Consider the following 17,688-nt stretch of genomic DNA (forward strand, 5'->3'; position numbering starts at 1 on the left):
CCATAAACTTTAAAACTGCTTTCTCTATAATAAGTGCGTATTTCATTGACAGGATGATAAAAGTTCATCATTTTTAAAAAAATCATACTTTGAGTTTACATTTATTTTACATATTGTAAGCTATAACGTTTGTTTGATTTTACTTCGTGTGGGATGCGGACCATGACAACTTGAATACATATGGTACTATTTATATAAGGAACGAACAGGATACGTGCATGTCATTTAAAAAAAAAAATCTAAAGGGAGGCCAATGTCTGTATTACCGCTTTTCGTCACGCACGTCTCCACGCAAACCTCCCACGAAAGGCGCTTATGCAAAGCCCTTTCTTCCAGTCTCTGATTCCCAGCATATCATGCTTTAACTCGGGATGGCCTGCATATTGCATTGCATCTTGGTACATGTAGTCCTAAATAATCCTTCGTTTAAAAAAAGACAAGGGGGCGTGGTCCCACTGCGGCCGCTTCTAGGAAGTGCCTCGTGTGCGTTTTGAAGGCGGGCTGGTGGGTGGTTTCGCTTTCCCGCTTCGAAGCGCTTCGGTGGTGTGGCTTCTGAGGTGGGTGCGTTTTGGGGGCGAGGAAGGAGAAGTTGGGGTTTACGGGGTTTTTCTCGGATTGGAAGAAGGTGAACTCGAATGGCGACGCCATGAGGGAAACTGGTGGAGTTGTTAGCTTAATTCACAAGACAGGCGAAAACAGCACCGCAAAAAGTAGTTAACGTTTTGTTTTGTTTTGTTTTTACCTCAGGCCCAATTCCGCGGCAAGCGTGAGAAAGTTAAGGCACAGACTCTCCCTCCAAAAATTCTTGGAGGAGGACGTTTCTGAGTTAAATTGAGGGGTGGTTTGGGGCGGTCAGGAGAATTGTAACGAAACTTATAGTTTTGCTTGGCGAGAGAACGAGTTGTTAAAACTTTTTTGCCTTCCTCAGCACTGATAGAATCACCTTGATAATATTTGCTTTCCTCTTTCCCTCACATGGTTGCTTTCCCTAAACGAATAAAAGAAAATTTGCTGGAATAAAGTTACGTATTATTTCCTCTCAGAACTTCCATCTTCCCAAGATTATTTTCTCTTAGGTATACATTTAACCCAGCCTACAATTAAATGTTCACACTTATTTCCCCCCCACAAATAAACTGAAACTGGAAAAAGTTATGAAGAAAGGATTTCTGTGAGGAAAACGTGGACACAAACGTTCAGCTAATGGTAAATTAATGGAATATCTCCCTTTTTTAGTAGAACAGCATTTTATGGGGATCAGATATAGCGGTGAATATGCCATGCTTATTAATAGGAAGTGAGCCTCTGCCTGCTACTTCAAGATTAGTATTTCGTCAGCTTTGGAATCAAAGACCACTTGGAATTAACTATCTGAAAAAGAGAAGACCACTAGCTAGCAGCAGATTCCAACACCATGTTCAACTTTTTTATCCTTAGGGAAGAAGCATGTGTTTTCAGATGCATGAGGAAGATAATGTAAAGAGCACTAAACTAGATTGCAGGCTATCCTTGTAATTTACAGTAGTGCCTAAAATTGTGGAAACCTTTTGGGAAAAGTGTATTTTTGAGTTTGATGGCTAATAACACCACTTTGTTTTTGGAGTACCATAAAATTATATATCAGTGGAAAGATAATTTAATCAAGAATGTAATGCAACATAGTTTGTTCAATTATCTGTACTGCATTCTATGAAATGTTATAGCCAAATAACCAGAAAAAGGAAGCACAACTTGCTTAGGTTGATATCAGGTAGCTTTTCTTCATCTGATTGTAGCCAATGAGCATGAGTGTTTGGAGAGCCAAGCAGGTGTCATCTTGTTTTGGCAATGAGTCAATCAGATCACAGTAGGATTCAGTTATTGATGTCATGTATTGAAGCTGAGAGGAGGACATTTGTCAGTGTTATGTGATCACTATCAAGTTGGTTGGGGGGGGGGGTTTCTTTCATTTAACATTAGCTTGTAAAACGTAATAAAATTAAAATAATGGTGCAAAGAGTTGACTGGTTGCCCAGAAAGTGACGTAAAATAGTATTATTAAGTGAAAAAGGCTATAGTTATAAAAAAATTAGAAGAAAAATTGGTGGAAACTTAACCAAAATTGGCATTTCTAATGTACACTTTTCTCAAAAAGTTTCCTTTTTAGCCACTACTGCACATCATCAAATGAACATTTGAACCTGAAGGAGAAACTGCAACATTTGGAGATGTATGTTTGAGTTAATGTAATTAAAACAGCATCTCCAAAAAGTACTGAACAAATATTCCTGAATAGCAAAAACAGAAAACAAGTATGTAAATGAGAATGAATGTAGAACTACAAGTTTTCCCAAACCAATTGACTCAGAAAATAAGCCAAAGTGGGTTTGATTGTGCTGGCAGAGTAATAGGAGAGAAAAAAATGTCTTCTCAATATTAAAAAAAAATCTTTTGAGGAGTGCCTCCAAATTGTAGTTGTAATTGAATATTAAGAATTGTAGAAATTCCTATAATAGTTAAGTACTCATTAATACCAAGCATGCATAACTATTTTGATATATAATTCTCTTACAATAACATGGAATAAATCAAGGGCTGTATTAGAATTTAATACGGGAATGAAATCAGAAGCTAAGATGCTACAGAGTATTGAGTTGATAAAGACAGCGCCCAAATGGGCAGCATTTATAACCCCAGGCAGAGATTTTTGGTCAACATATTAAAATATTGGAACAGAAGACTCTAGGGACTAAATCTAGGACTGCCTAACAGGTTGGATCTATTATCTTGTCTAAATTGTTTCTTAAAATGCTATTATATATAATTGGAAGAGTTAATTGTATTTAAGCTCTATATTATTAGCACATTTTTATTGCTTTTCCCTTATAATTGCAGATTGGATAATGGAAGAATTGATTCACCAAAGATGGTTAAAATATAAAGCATTTGATCTAGAGCATAGTATGAGTTGCAAGAAATCATGCTGAGAATGACAAGAATGACAATTTCTGTACTGTACTCAGTTACTTCAAGGAGTCATTTACTGAAACTTTAGTTAAAACACTGGAATGTTCTGAAGAACTAAAGAAGTAAATTCTTTCTGAAGAAAATGAATTTTTCTCGAGCAGAAAATTCATGCTTTCTGCTTCTCTTGGTAATCTTTCAAATTATATTCGTCTTGATACTTTACCGAGGCAGCAGTTCAGTTTTATTTCAGAGTCATTTAGAAGTGCATAAGTCATTGGACTATTCAAAATCAGAGGATGTCTATATAAATCTTAGCTTATTTACTCCTGCGCCTCATAAGACAACTATGCAGACTTGTAAACCGCAGTCAAACATACTTGGTATGTATAAAATGATATGCACAATACAAGTTAATTTTTTTCTGTCACATTAATTTTGCAGTAAAATTACATGTTTCAGTGGCATTATGAATTTCCAATCTAAATACAAGGCATGTAATATCTGACTTGATCTGAATGGTTTAGTTGGAGATTGTATTCTTTTTATTTATATGCATTATGTGATTTTACTTAACCATGGAAAAATGTGTATACCTAATAATACAATTTGCAGATGACACCAAGCTGGCAGGAATAGCCAACACTCCAGAAGACAGGGTTAAGATACAGAAGGATCTGGACAGACTTGTACACTGGGCTCTATCTAACAAAATGAAATTCAATGGTAAAAAAAGCAAGATTCTACATTTAGGCAAGAAAAAACAAATGCACAGGTATAGTATAGGGCAGGGGTAGGCAACCTGGCTCTTTTATGACTCATGGACTTCAACTCCCTGGCTCAGGAATTCTGGGAGTTGAAGTCCACGAGTCATAAAAGAGCCGAGGTTGCCTAGCCCTGGTATAGGGGTTACCTTGCTCAATAGTAGTAACTGTGAGAGGAACCTCTGAGTCCTAGTGGACAATCACCTAAATATGAGCCAGCAGTGTGCTACAGCTGCCAAAAAGACCAACACGGTGCTAGGCTGCATTAACAGAGGGATAGAATCAAGATCACGTGAAGTGTTAATACCACTTTACAATGCCTCGGTAAGGCCACACTTGGAATACTGCATCCAGTTTTGGTCACCACAATGTAAAAAAGATGTTGAGACTCTAGAAAGAGTACAGAGAAGAGCAACAAAGATGATTAGGGGACTGGAGGCTAAAGCATATAAGGAATGGCTGCTGGAATTGGGTATGTCTAGTTTAATGAAGAGAAGGACGAGGGGTGACATGATAGCAGTGTTCCAATATCTCGGGCTGCCACAAAAAAGAGGGAGTCAAGCTATTTTCCAAGGTGCCTGAAGGCAGGACAAGAAACAACAGGTGGAAACTAATCAAGGAGAGAAGCAACCTAGAACTAAGGAGAAACTTCCTGACAGTGAACAACCTGCCTCCAGAAGCAGTGAATGCTCCAACACTGGAAGTTTTTAAGAAGAGACTAGATAGCCATTTGTGCGAAATGGTATAGAGTTTCCTGCCTGAGCAGGGGGTTGGACTAGATGACCTCCAAGGTACCTTCTAACTTTACTATTATTATTATTAACAATTAAAATCTGGTTTATAATTCCATTATATTTTAAAGAAATATAGATTAAATATGATAGAACTGAAAATTCACATACTTTTGTAAGAAAGCAACTAACTTTTTAATGAGTATACAGATTTTCATAAGAAAAAAATTCAGTTTACAAGAATAACAGTTTGCACTTTTTTATCACCTTTTTCTAATGTGGGCTTCAGAAAAACTTTATATTAACTGCTGCATGGAACAATGTTCTAATTTAGACAAATTTGTATAATTCACCCAAAGAAGACAAATTGGATCTTTGAAAATGGCTTGAGTAACTCATACTTAAAAATAAATTTTAAGAGCTATACTAAAGGATAGGAGAGTTGAGATCCAAAGTTCATATGAACTCCTTGTTTTAATGCTAAAACATTGTTTAATGAAATATTCAAACATAGCCAGTATTTTCTATGAGAGTACATTTAGAAATACTTCTAGAGAGAAAATAATAAACATCATTTTTTTCCAGAAGTGCTAATTTTGAAATGTGAACAAATTTGCTAAGTTTTTCATAATTTTCTTTTTTTCATTTGTCAATCCATATTTTATGCAGTTGGACTGTTAACCATCACCTTTGATACACTACACAGTGAAAAAACAATTATCCACAAAAATCCATATGTCCAATTGGGTGGCTGTTATAGCCCACCTCATTGTCTAGCCCATTACAAAACTGCTATAATTGTACCATGCAGGAAGTGTGAACAGCAATTGCACCAATTTCTCTATTACCTTCATCCCTTTCTCCAACGTCAACAGCTTAGCTATTGTATCTACTTGATTCATCAGGTAAGTCAAACTATTAAGCAAGTCTCTAGTTGAGTACAGATAATATCTTATGATACTGAAAATAATTACGTATAGTTCTATTGACTATCTTAGCAGGCCTGGACAGGCTTCCCCAGCTTCATATTCTGAGTCAATATTATTTGGAAACTGGACAAATCTATAATCCCTTGGGTCATCATTTCAGAGTTTTTTCTATACTAGATTCCTCAAGCCTTCAAGGTGGAGAGCATGTCTTGAAAATTTCTTAAAAATTCAGAGTGGTATTCAGAGACACATCTGCCTTGAAAGTAGCCTACATTGAATATATATTACAGTCAAACTTTAGGAGCTGACAATAGGAAATATTTTGTGACATTTTGTATTATAAAATATTTTTATGTGACAATATTTTATAAAATTTTCCAAATTTTAATTTCATGGGAATCAAGGGCCCTGGATTTTGGACACATTCTGTGAGATAGCCCATTTGAGGTATCTGTTTGGTTGAAACACTTTTGCCTATGGTGTACCATTTCAGTTAAAGGTTATAGATGCAAGAGTTTTAGTAGTATATAGATTCTGAGAAGCCTAAATACATGGGAGGAGTCCTCATGGTAGAAACTGCTCTATATGTTAAAAAAAAAGATGAAATCTCAACAGTGGTAACACTTTTCAAAATATGTTGGAATATATATATTCCAATAAATCAAACAGTTTCTATATCAGTTTGGGAGAAACTATGATTACAACCTTACTCAAATCATTGTATTGATGCTCCTTTGAAATAATGTTCCATTTATATTTTCTGTTAATATGTAATCACAGGAGAATACTGAATAGAAGAGTTCATTTGGAAGTTGCTAGTTTTATTATTTAATTTTAGGGCATTTGGGGCAGTATTTAATTGAATATCAAACATGTATTTTAGAGATATTAAATGAAACCTAATACTTCTATATACTGTATTACAATGGACTCTAATCCAATTTCATGTATAGCTTTAATGCAATACTAAATCCAAGAACCAAGTGGCCTCTAATCTACTGTTATTTATATTATAGATGTTTTATTGATTTTCTATTTTCACAAACAAGTGCTCAATAAACAACGTGATGACTGAGTCTATTAATAATTCAGTGATAAATATAAGTTTTTCCAACCAAGTCTAATGTTACACCCACCAGTACATCCTCTCTTCTTCTGGTAATAACAATTTTTCGCATTAGGCAAATACAATTCTTATTATTGTTAGTAGACATACAATTGCATATCAACATTTATTACATTTTTCTAATGATATCAATAATATCAGTTTAAAATATCTTTCCTACCAAAGCATATCTTAATTGCATTAATCCATATCCTATTTTTGCTTTTTTTTTTTTTCAATTTTAATTTTCCATCCATGCTCAAAGTATCCAATCATTATAATTTCAAAATAAGTTATATTTGGGCAATCAAAAAAAAAATCCCTTATTCAAAGTTCTTAACATATTCTTATTTCCCTTTTCATATCAAGATATAATATTCTGATTATAAATCCTAACTAGTTATGATAATACTTCTATTTCTAGCAATCTATTAACCATATTCAAACCTCTAATCAATAATATAGCATCCCCTCTAATAGGTCAAAGCTTCTGTTTCCTTCAGTCTTACTCTAGCTTTCTTTTGCCCACTAACTTTCCAAGTTAGTGCATTTGGATCATCAAATAATTCTTCCTCTGTTTTTATATATATTATTTGGAACAAGAGAAACAATTTGGTTAAAATGCTTTTGGAAGAGCTAGCTCGTTGATATTCTTCTTTGGTTCCCCACAGTTCTGTTAATGATTTTATCTTCCATTCCGTCAGCTCTCCTTTCTTGTCATCCAGTATGTTCTGAAACCTTGGTTTATAAAATGTCTTTTCCATTTCCAATATTATCGTTATATCCTCTGAGTTTTCATTTATCTGAGTGGTAATTTATTTCCTCCTTTAAATCATCAAGGTTTGAGTCAGCATTCTCTAGTTTTCCTTCTATTTTTGGATTGCTGGTTCCTTCTCTGTAGTTGTCTTCTGATTTGTAGATTTGAGTTAGAAAATTGTTCTTTTATCTCCTTTGTGTTATTGTTCACAAGCTAGAATAATTGTTTTTTTTAATTTGTATTAGTTTCAGCATGGAGAGAATTTCTGTGTTTCATCAATATTTTCTTGGTGATATGGCAAGTTAGGGCTGCTGGGAACAGATATTAAAGATAATGCTTTACTATTTAACGCTGAGTATGAAACATCCATTTTATTTTATTTTTATAAGTAGCCTTTATAGTAGACATGTCAAACTTGCAACGTCGCGCAACATATCGGAACTTTTTCCCCATTGCCTGCAATGGGTTTGTGTGGTTTCCTTATGATGTGTCCGGCCCATGGGCTGGCAGTTTGACATCCCTGTCCGTTCCTGCATCTCTCCTAAGCAGATATAAGTAAAGTTCAAATTTTTCTGTCCAATAAGAAATATATTCTTTCCAGGGGGAAAAAATTAATAATTGAGAGTTGTTTAATAGCCAAAATTTGGAATCCAAAGTATTCCATATATTTTTTCAAAAAAATAAATAAATCCACAGTACAGTTCTGGAAATCAGTATGTATGTTCAAAATTCAGACAGGCCAAGCTTAAAATGTTTATCATCTCTGCCACATAGATAAGCAGCCCCAAGCCGGTTCCTTTTTTTTCACAACTGTAATTTTCAATAATAAAATAGTTCCAAGGCCAGTCAAAACCTTATCTAATTCTGGGTTTCAAGCCAGATCTTTTAGGCATAAATAAGTTGTAGTGCCATGATTTATCACTAGATGTCATCAATGCCACTTTCCAGTTTTTAGATCCAAAACATACTGTATTGTTAAACTTTTCAAGTCTTTTTCTTTAGAAAAAATAAAAAGGTCTTAAAAACACATTTAGTCCCCAAATTTTCAAGCTGTAAGTATATTTTAGTTCCAGTTAAGTCTTATAGGTTTGCCAGTATCCCCAAGTATTAATTTGCCACTTTTCTTTTCTGAGGGAATGGGGCGGAAATTCTCTTTCATCAGGGGTGTGTGCTTTGGGCAGCTTTTCAGGAAGAGGTCTCAAAATCATAAAGAAAGGATCAGGTCTCACCCAGTTTCATCCACATTGCTGTAAAGTTGCTTGTAGTGCTGGTTGACTTCGGTAGTCCGCAGCTTAGGGCTGGCTATACAAATGCGGCCAGGTTTTCCCCCGCCAGTTTGGAGGGCTTCCTCGGATAAAATGGGGGGGGCTGCCACCACCACCCCTGTGATCAACAAGCATCCCCTCCTCACCGCCTCTACAGGGCGACTTTCAACCCTTTCCAGGGTCCCCTAGCGGGACGAAACCAGACATGAAAGATGGAGCCCCATCTTCTTACGCTTGCATCGCCGCAAGATCCCAACCAGAAGTCTAATCTACTGTTATTTAGAAGAGTCATGAAGACCTGGCTCTTTATTCATGACTTCATCAATGGAATCAACTGTGCTTTATTTTTAATGTTTTTTTGTAATTTCTGTTTAATTGTTGGAGCAGCCCAGAGTCGTTGAAAGTCAGGTAGCATACAGATTTAATACATTCTTTTTATTATAGTTTACTGCATAGTTACTAGCTGTTTAGACTAGATTTGGCATTTTATCCATCTATCCCAGTTGGGATAGGTTAAAAAAAATATTTTTATTTTTATTAGTCCTGATGATACTAAGTGTTTGAGTGTTTGATGGTTTTTCTTGTTTCAAATTATATGTCCTTTGCTGTTTTTGTGAACTTGCATTCCTCTTATCTTCCTTCTTATTCTACTTTATCTGCTCATTGTTCAGCCCCTTTATCTTGCATCTGAGTGCTTCTAATAAAGGGTGCTGAAGCTCATTAAGCTTATGGACCTTAGTGAAATTTAGTCAGAAAAACTGCTACTTCTGATTTTTTTTCTGCTTTAGACTGACAGTTCTCCTTTTACTTTGTCTTTCCTCCCTAATCCTTTTCCCAGTAATCAGATTGTATGTTAATCACAAATTTTATCTTCTATGAATATAAGACTAACAAGTTTTCCAATTTTCACAACCACTGATCATCCAATACCAACACAATTCATCTAATCACATCAGAGACTTTTTGTAAAATGAATACAATATAGATATTATGAAGAGTCATTGCTGTCAGACTTCAGTGTTGTTATGTTACTTGATTGAGTGGCATGTTTTCTTTCCAGGCTGGAACTGGTCCATTTAACAGAGCAAAGCTCCTTAATGTTGGTGTCCATGAAGCCATGAAAGACAATGATTGGGACTGTCTGCTTCTACATAATATGGATCTTATTCCAGAAAATGACTATAATCTTTATGTCTGTGACAAATATTATCCCAAACACTTGTCCACTGCTATTGACAAGTTATATTACCGGTAATGTCTTAAGAATATGAAAGTAAATATGAAATAAAATAATCTGACCAAACATTGAATATATTTACTAATTCATTATCTGAGTCATGCATAATGAATAAATATATAGATTTATATGTACACTCAGTTTTTTAAAATTAATTCCAAACCTTTTCATGTTCCATCCAGGACATCTGTTTTCATTTAGATTGAATTTATACATTTTTGACAACATTTTAAACATTTAGGAATTATACTTAAGTAGGGCAGTAGTTATTTTTAAAAAGTTACTGCACGTTATTTTATTTGACACTCAAGCAACGATTTTCAGAAAGCATAGCTACTTTCTAATTTGCAATATTCAGATGCTGAAATATTTTCCTAGTTGCATTTTAAACTCTGATACTAAATGTAATTATTTAGACATCAACCCTATATATCTAAAAGAATTTAAGTATTTCAGAATTATATATAGAATTAGTTTTTAAGTTTATTAAAGTCTTGAAGTTTCCAAACATAATTCTTTCACAATTATTGCATACCTACCTTTTCTCTGGGTTCTATGTCTCTTCTGTTCTATTACCTTAACTACAACAGCTTGTAAAGTATATCTGCCTTAAAGTGATAATTCACCTAAAGCAGGGGTCTTCAAACTTGGCCCTTTTATGACTTGTGGACTTCAACTCCCAGAATTGTTCAGCCAGCATGCCTGACAGGAATTCTGGGAGTTGAAGTCCACAAGTCATAAAAGGGCCAAGTTTGAAGACCTCTGACCTAAAGTCACCTGGTAAGGATTTAAACATGTGTCTTTCAGGTTCCAGTCCAGAATTTTAACTGTTAGAGCACATTGATTTTCCTGTGCTCATTTCTAGTTTAGTACAACAAAAAGAATTGAATAGAATTCAAATTAATGTAATATATTGCACAGGTTTGAAAGGGCTAGAGCAGGGGTAGGCAACCCAAAACACTCAAAGAGCCACTTGAACCTGTTTCCCACCAAAAACAAAACACTGGGAGCCGCAAAACCCTTTTGATATCTAAAATGAAGATAACACTGCATATATCCTTTTTTATCTTTATTATAGGGGTGTGTGTGTGTGTGTGTGTGTGTGTGTGAGAGAGAGAGAGAGAGAGAGAGAGAGAGAGAGAGAGTGTTTGTGTATGTGTGTGTGTGTACACACACACACACACACACACATTAAAAATAAAAGTAAAAATATGACTCTTGGGAATATCCATACTATTAAAACAATGATCACCGAGAGAATGCTTTAAGAGAATAAAATTACATACACACACAGATAAAAAAAGGATATATGCAGTGTTATCTTCATTTTAGATGTCAAAAGGGTCTCTCTCTCTCTGTCTCTCTCCCTCCCTCCCTCTCTGCCCTTGGTCTGCCACTCCTCTTCCCCCACTCTCTTTCTTTCTCTCTTTTTCCTCTCTCTCTCCCCCCCCCCCATCTGCTGCTCACCTGGCAAGCTTCAAGTTGTTCTCCAACAATCTCAGGGGTAGGCAACCTCGTCTCTTTTATGACTCATGGACTTCAACTCCCAGAATTCCTGAGTCAGCCTAGCTGGGCTAGCTAGCTCTCTCCTGCCCTTCCTGCTTCCTGCAGAGACGCAGCAAAGGGAGGAGCTCCCCCCAGAAAGCTTTTCAGCTCCTCGGAGAACAATGTGAGTGCACTCTCTTTTACACATATATACACACACACACACACACAAAACACACACACCCAGACACACACACACACACACAGAGAGAGAGAGAGAGAGAGAGAAGCAGGGAAGTGCAATTGCCTCTCTCTGTCTCTCTCTGCAAAGGCAGAGGAGGCTGGGAGCCACAGGGGAAGGCTCAAAGAGCCGCATGCGGCTCCGGAGCCGCAGGTTGCCGACCTGTGGGCTAGAGTAAAGGGAAAAAAGTAATATCTAAGTGCATTTACTTGTATGGTGAATCCCTGTGGTCTTTGCTTATAAAATCACACACCTTAAGTTTATTTTTCTGTGCAGCCTGCCATATTCATCCTTTTTTGGTGGTGTTACTGCTTTGACCCCAGACCACTACATGAAGATAAATGGATTTCCAAACACATACTGGGAGCGTCTTGATGAAGATGATGACATTGCAGAAAGGTATTTATTTACTGAAATATTATAGTATGTTCAAGCAATAAAGTTGTAAACAAGGCAAATATTGTGGGTGTTAAACAAAAAAGCAATAAAATATCCTTTTTCATCAGTTACTGATAGTGAATATTTATATATGTAGAAAGTATCTTCCAATCAAACAATGCCATTTTAAACCTCTTCCTGAAATTGAAGAAAAATGAAGCTAAGGCCATGATTATATTTTGTATTTGCAACATATTATAAATATTTTTAAAGGCTGAAATGGATCTGAATATCATCACATATTGCCTTGCTTATCTTAGCATTTCAAGTTATTTTCTTAATTCCGTATCAGTCAGATTATAATACAGTAAATAGCTATTCAATTGGAAATTACTAGAATTTTTTAAACAACTTTTTGCCTGTTTTCCCAAAACACTCTTTACATTCCAAAACTTGTATTTCTCTTTGTTTTTTAATCAACCTATAGTACAATAAGCTATGTTGATATTTCATTGGCAAGCTTGTCCATATGTACACAGTACACGTTTTGAAAAATTATCTTTGAGGCCAAAACCTAAGAATCTTGTGATTTTATCACAGTCCAAATGCTAAATTACAAGGTACTGTGCTGCTTTACTTCTATAAGCCTCTGATGCAATAATCTGTATTAGTGATGGGTAATTACACGGGGAAGCTCTCAACTAGAATTCTTAAATCTTATTTAAGAGTCTAATCTGATAGGCATTTTTTAGGATCAATAAATCTGGAATTATTAAGACTGGCTACTGTCCAATATATGAAATGCTTAACTTTATTAATTTTTATTTTATTATTTTAATAAACATTTATGTCCTTGGACAATTTTAAATCATGCAAATGCTGGCACTTTTTTGCTGTGTGTGACTTTATAGTCACATATTTAAACTAAAGCATTCATCACACGCATCTTAATATTTTAGGATAAGCACAATTTCAACAAGTGCTTCTCATAAAAAAATAGACTCACTATATTTTGTTATTTGTTTGTGCCTTTCAGAAGAAACTGCAATTCTACCAAGCATATTCTAACATTCCTGCTGCATATCAGCTGCTACCAAATTATGCCTGTCAGTTGTGATAGTTTTATTATTAACAATCAGTTTTGAACATTAGATTATAAAAGATCTAATACTCATCCACTCAGTATTTAATCTACTTTCCACAATATATCATTTTTTTTCCTTCAGCTAGTTCAAAAGGTGTAATTTAGATTGTCATCCAATAGAATTAAAATATGTGCTCTATGGTAGGTTAGTAAATTAAGTAACTTAAGAGAAGGCCACTGAAAGTTTGCTGCATTTTATTTCAGATGACTGCTTTATACCATTTCTCAGAATAACAAAAACTGCAATATCCTCAAAAGCTTTTGAAGAAAACCTCAAAATGGCTAGTCTGTAAACAAAAGTATATCTATGCCTCCATCTCCACCACTGCAAATGTTCCATATAGATTTTTCCATAAATATTCTAATTGCATTCATAACTTCCTTTTTATAATTTCTTTGCTTGGCTGCTAACATTTATAACATTCTTTTACATTCAGTTCTTTGGATGCCTGTATCATTGCCATACAGATTTTTTAAAATAGTCATTCCAGTAGTCATTTAAGTTTCATTCCGTATCATTTTATCACTTCTATTTCAAATTCTGTTTGTCCTGCTTGGGGTTCTTGATGAACTTTCTTCCTCCATTTCTAAAATAATGCTTTAATTTCTATCAGATTTGCTGCATTTTCATTGCTTGTTTTAATCTTAAACATTCCTTGTTCTGACCTTATTTCACTTTTCTTAAGTATTGTACATAATCTTGTCCTCATCTTTTGCATGTCATTATCATTGATGCATTTTTTATCATCCATAGCTCTTTTTTCATTTACCACTCTATCAAATATCTTTTTTCATTCGTCTCTTTAGTTTCCATAGCACTGGGTTCCAAATAAATGCAGGTATGATTTTAAACCTTCCATGATAAGAGTGGGGTTTTGTACTGATGAAAACGGAAATCCACATGAAACCCAGTTGCAGGGGAAAAAAAAAAAAACCTTCTCAAAGGACTGTTCTAAAGAAAAGTGGTCAGCACTGTAAGAAATATTTAAAACTATAAACTTGTTTTAGCCAGAAAAGAGAGTCGCATTATTTACTGTCTAGAAAGTAGTTGCAATACCTTTTTCAATTGTGCATTTGCCTATTTTCTTATTGTGGAAGCTATGCTCTGAAGTGATTTTTCCCACCATGTTTTATTTTAAAAAGGATCCATATAGCAGGAATGAAAATAATTCAGGTTCCTCTACATGTTGGACGTTACAAAACGATGGGTTATGGGCAAACAGTTAGCCCTTTACTGAGGCTAAAAAGGTGATTGTATTTGTTTTTGTTTTCTTTTCTGGTCAAGTTCTATCGTAATTTTCTCTCCCTTATGTGAAGTATCATTTGTGTATAACACTGCAGATTTCATTCCTATCTGTCACATAATCTATTTTAAATTGAAGTAGTATCATCCTATGCAGTTGATCCAGAATGCAGCGGCATAATTGCTGAGTGGTTAGTCGTGAGTAATCAGAAGCAGCTCCTGGAGCATTGATGTAATATAGTAGATACTACACCAATGCTGCAGGAACTACTCTTATTACCAGTAAATTTGTCAGTATGGTTCAAGTGCTGATCACTACAATTGCTTTGGGACTCACAACTCCATTGCTAAGTTACTTTTTTCATCACTGTCGTAACTTTGAATAGCTTGCCCTCTCAGACAACAGTGACTGTTGGCCTTTCAGAAGCAGGTGAAAATATGGTTCTTCTGGAGGACCTTCAGGGATTAATTTTAAGCAGCAGTATTATATTCAATAAATGTTAATTTATTTTTGACATTTCATTAAATTAAAAATATAATTAAAGTAGTAATATAATTGACTTGTATGTAAGTTCCGTAGGCTACCTAGTCTCCTTTTAAACAATAGATTTTTTAAAAAAGGAATGTTTGTTGCCATTGGCAGGGCTAAATATCAGCAGACAAGAGCTAATATATTTAAGTACAGGCTCCAGTAATATATGTTCTGGAAGCATGGCTTGCGGCTGTATTGGAACTGCCGAACAGAAGTACAGTGTCGATAGTATCTAGAAACTCCTCTCCATCTTATACACGATAAACTGCTTATTACTGGAAGTGAGGAAGAGATATCTGTAAATCTTATCCATATTTCAAAAAATGGTTTCCAATATTCAAAAGCAACAGAACACCAATCACGTAGATTGAAAGTAAACATTTGTTAGTCTATTTAGTTAGAATCAGAGAAGGCTGGCTCTATACCTCCTCTTCCCTCTTCTATAGTCCAGGGTTTTGTATGATAAATTAGAACGTGGAGTATATTCCCAGTTCAAATTGCATCAATGAGGTCTCAGTCAGGATAAATATTTTTCACCCAAATCAAGCTTCTCTGGCTATAATTCACTTTTTTTAATTAGACCAAATGACTGTATGATTGGGGGTCTTACCTACATTACTTCTTAAATTCTGAGAAATATATTTTTGCATAATGGATGCTCTGTTCGTGAAGAACCTCTGATATACAGTATGTCCTTAATAATACTCATTTTTCTTCTTACAAGAATCCTTCTTGAAAATATTACATTGGAAAAGAGTTTCCTTTTGCCTATGCTTGTGTTGTAATACAAGAAACAATTTTCTTTTGTCTTTCTAAAAAGTTAGTAATGAAACATTATTTGATTTGCATTCCTTCTGCAAAATATTCCTGACTTATCTAAACTGGAATCTTGCTTTCCCTAGGCCTGCTGAATTGCATACTTCCCAAACATGGAAAGATGATGGAACAAATTCCCTTGTCTTCAAACTCTTAGAAAAGAAGAAAAAACACCTCTATACACACATTATGGTAGACATTGGAGCCACACCAGCATTACCACCTCCAAGTAGAAGAAAAAGGAATAACACTTGACTTCAGCATCATCTGAACCTTTCAACTCTTCAAGCTTTTTACAAACTAAACTCAACAGGAAAAGAAGGAAGGGAAAGAGAACATTGCTTTTGCATGCATTTAACCAAATAAAGCAGGAGCCTAATACAGGGTACTAAAGAAATCGTATCTGGGGTAGAATGGTTTCGCTTCATTGACATAGAAATATGTAGAAATTACATATTCTATCTTGTTCTGCAGTAAACCGCCAGGAGCTAGAAGCTATAGTTCTGCTATAGGAATTGTCAAGTCCAGCAACAAATTAGTCTATAAACAATTGCAAAATAACTACTGGATCCTGTGCTCTTTTCTAACTTGCACAAGTCTTCTGCATAGTAAATATTAAAAAAAGTTACATTAATGGTATGACCAATTTTTCAGTAATTATATGAATTTGGAATTGACTTACAGGTCTCCTTTTGAAAGGCTTTTCATTAGAAAATTCAGTTTTCTATACACATATTTTAAGAAATCTAATTTTAATTATATTTCAGGGTGTTAATTTTTAAAACATTTTAGTGAATTTTAATAAACATGTTAAGTTTTTGGATGAAATGATTGCTTTTTTAATTAACACATTTCATTGGAGTCTGTTATTTAAAAAAGTTTGATACATTTCTGTAGACAAACTGATGAGACAGAGCAGCTGTTTATGTATTTGCTGTACTAAAAATCGGGAATTAATGGATATGGAGATTTACCCTGTATTATATCCCACATATATAGCTCACTGAATCATCATAGAACCCTTCCTATAGAAAGAGTAGGAAATCTGTAAATATTTAAGCAAGATTGCTGTTTGTTCAAAGCACCAATGTTGAATCTTATTTCCCTCTGTCCATTTGTAAATCTGGAGAAAATAAGGAGTGTTTGCTTTTCAAGCCTATTATGTGGTTTGCTGGTAGCCACCTTGAAAATACAAAAATAATTTGACTTTGGGTGGCTGGAATACTATTGTTCTGGCTCATTTTTTAAAAAATATAGTGAGTGTTCACATTTTTCCATAGGACTAAAGCAATGGTATATGCTTTAATATCAATTTATCTACTTGTGTACTCTATACAAATAAGTTTGGCTGTTATCCTTTAAAAAATGAAAAGCACAGCATAATCAATTTCTTTTAATAATAAATTCTCACACATTCTTTAACAGATATTGGGATAAATATGAAAACAGAAGATAAACAGCTTTTACACTATTCAGTTTTATTTTTTCCTTGTTTAAGAAAAAGAAATTATGTACCACCCCTGTTTAGAATATTGTGAGTAGTTCTTCAGCTGAATGGAAGAAACAAAGACATTTTAAAAAGTTGGGTTGAAAAAAAAGTCTTGCTTCACTGAAAAGTTAATGGTTGAATTGTTCTTACATCTGTTTCAAAAAAATGTTCAGTAGAATTCTTTATAAAGGATTACTTTTATTCAAAGAAAGTCTTTAATTTTCAGCTAATCAATGTTGTCTTGTAGCTCAAAAGGAAATAACTAACAAATCTATGTTTTAAAAACATCCCCTGCGTAAAGAACTTGTTGAGTATCCACCAACAGAAAATGAAATATTTCACTGCTGTAGCTCAAGTCATTACTTTTTTTTTGGTCCATTCATGTAAAATTTATTAGGCATAAGAAATGGTTATGAAAACTTAGTTTGCCTTCCAAAATCCACTGTAATATTTGTATATAAAGGATTGTATTCTTTTGAAAGCAGTTTATAGGAGCATGAATTTAGCCCATCAGTCTTCCATACTCGAGGCACCTGATGCAAGAGATTCATTCTGAAGAGATTTTAAAGTTAGAGGTAGGAGGAAAAAAGAAAAAAAAATAGATCACATTATATAAAGTCATATGTTAA

General features: G+C 34.5%; 2 protein-coding genes across 9 annotated transcripts in view; one reads left to right on the plus strand and one right to left on the minus strand.

The window, feature by feature from the left end:
- The first annotated feature begins 428 nt into the window (after nt 1–428).
- LOC120300788 (beta-1,4-galactosyltransferase 3-like) lies at nt 429–16,206 on the plus strand. 4 transcript variants are annotated; one of them, XM_039327242.1, is made up of 7 exons: nt 429–557; nt 2,875–3,326; nt 5,108–5,343; nt 9,555–9,745; nt 11,734–11,856; nt 14,123–14,227; nt 15,657–16,206. In XM_039327242.1, exons 2-7 carry the CDS (start codon nt 3,089–3,091, stop codon nt 15,823–15,825), a joined length of 1,062 nt encoding a protein of 353 aa, XP_039183176.1. In that variant the 5' UTR covers nt 429–557; nt 2,875–3,088; the 3' UTR covers nt 15,826–16,206. The 4 variants fall into 4 exon arrangements, with proteins under 4 accessions (XP_039183176.1, XP_039183179.1, XP_039183178.1 ...); XM_039327245.1 differs by having other exon boundaries at nt 2,875–3,133; XM_039327243.1 differs by lacking the exon at nt 429–557 and adding an exon at nt 1,020–1,206.
- A 744-nt stretch (nt 16,207–16,950) lies between these two features.
- The window catches only part of B4GALT4 (beta-1,4-galactosyltransferase 4), a 37,939-nt gene continuing 37,201 nt past the window's right edge, over nt 16,951–17,688 (minus strand). For all 5 annotated transcript variants that reach the window (XM_039327247.1, XM_039327248.1, XM_039327246.1 and 2 more), the window contains one exon: nt 16,951–17,611. In XM_039327247.1, the coding sequence (XP_039183181.1) occupies nt 17,470–17,611 (142 nt within the window). In that variant the 3' untranslated portion in view covers nt 16,951–17,469. The remainder of the gene's footprint in view (nt 17,612–17,688) is intronic.

This window comes from Crotalus tigris, unplaced genomic scaffold, assembly GCF_016545835.1.
Source record: "Crotalus tigris isolate CLP2741 ecotype Arizona unplaced genomic scaffold, ASM1654583v1 scf7180000024359.8030256, whole genome shotgun sequence".
NCBI lineage: Eukaryota > Metazoa > Chordata > Lepidosauria > Squamata > Viperidae > Crotalus > Crotalus tigris.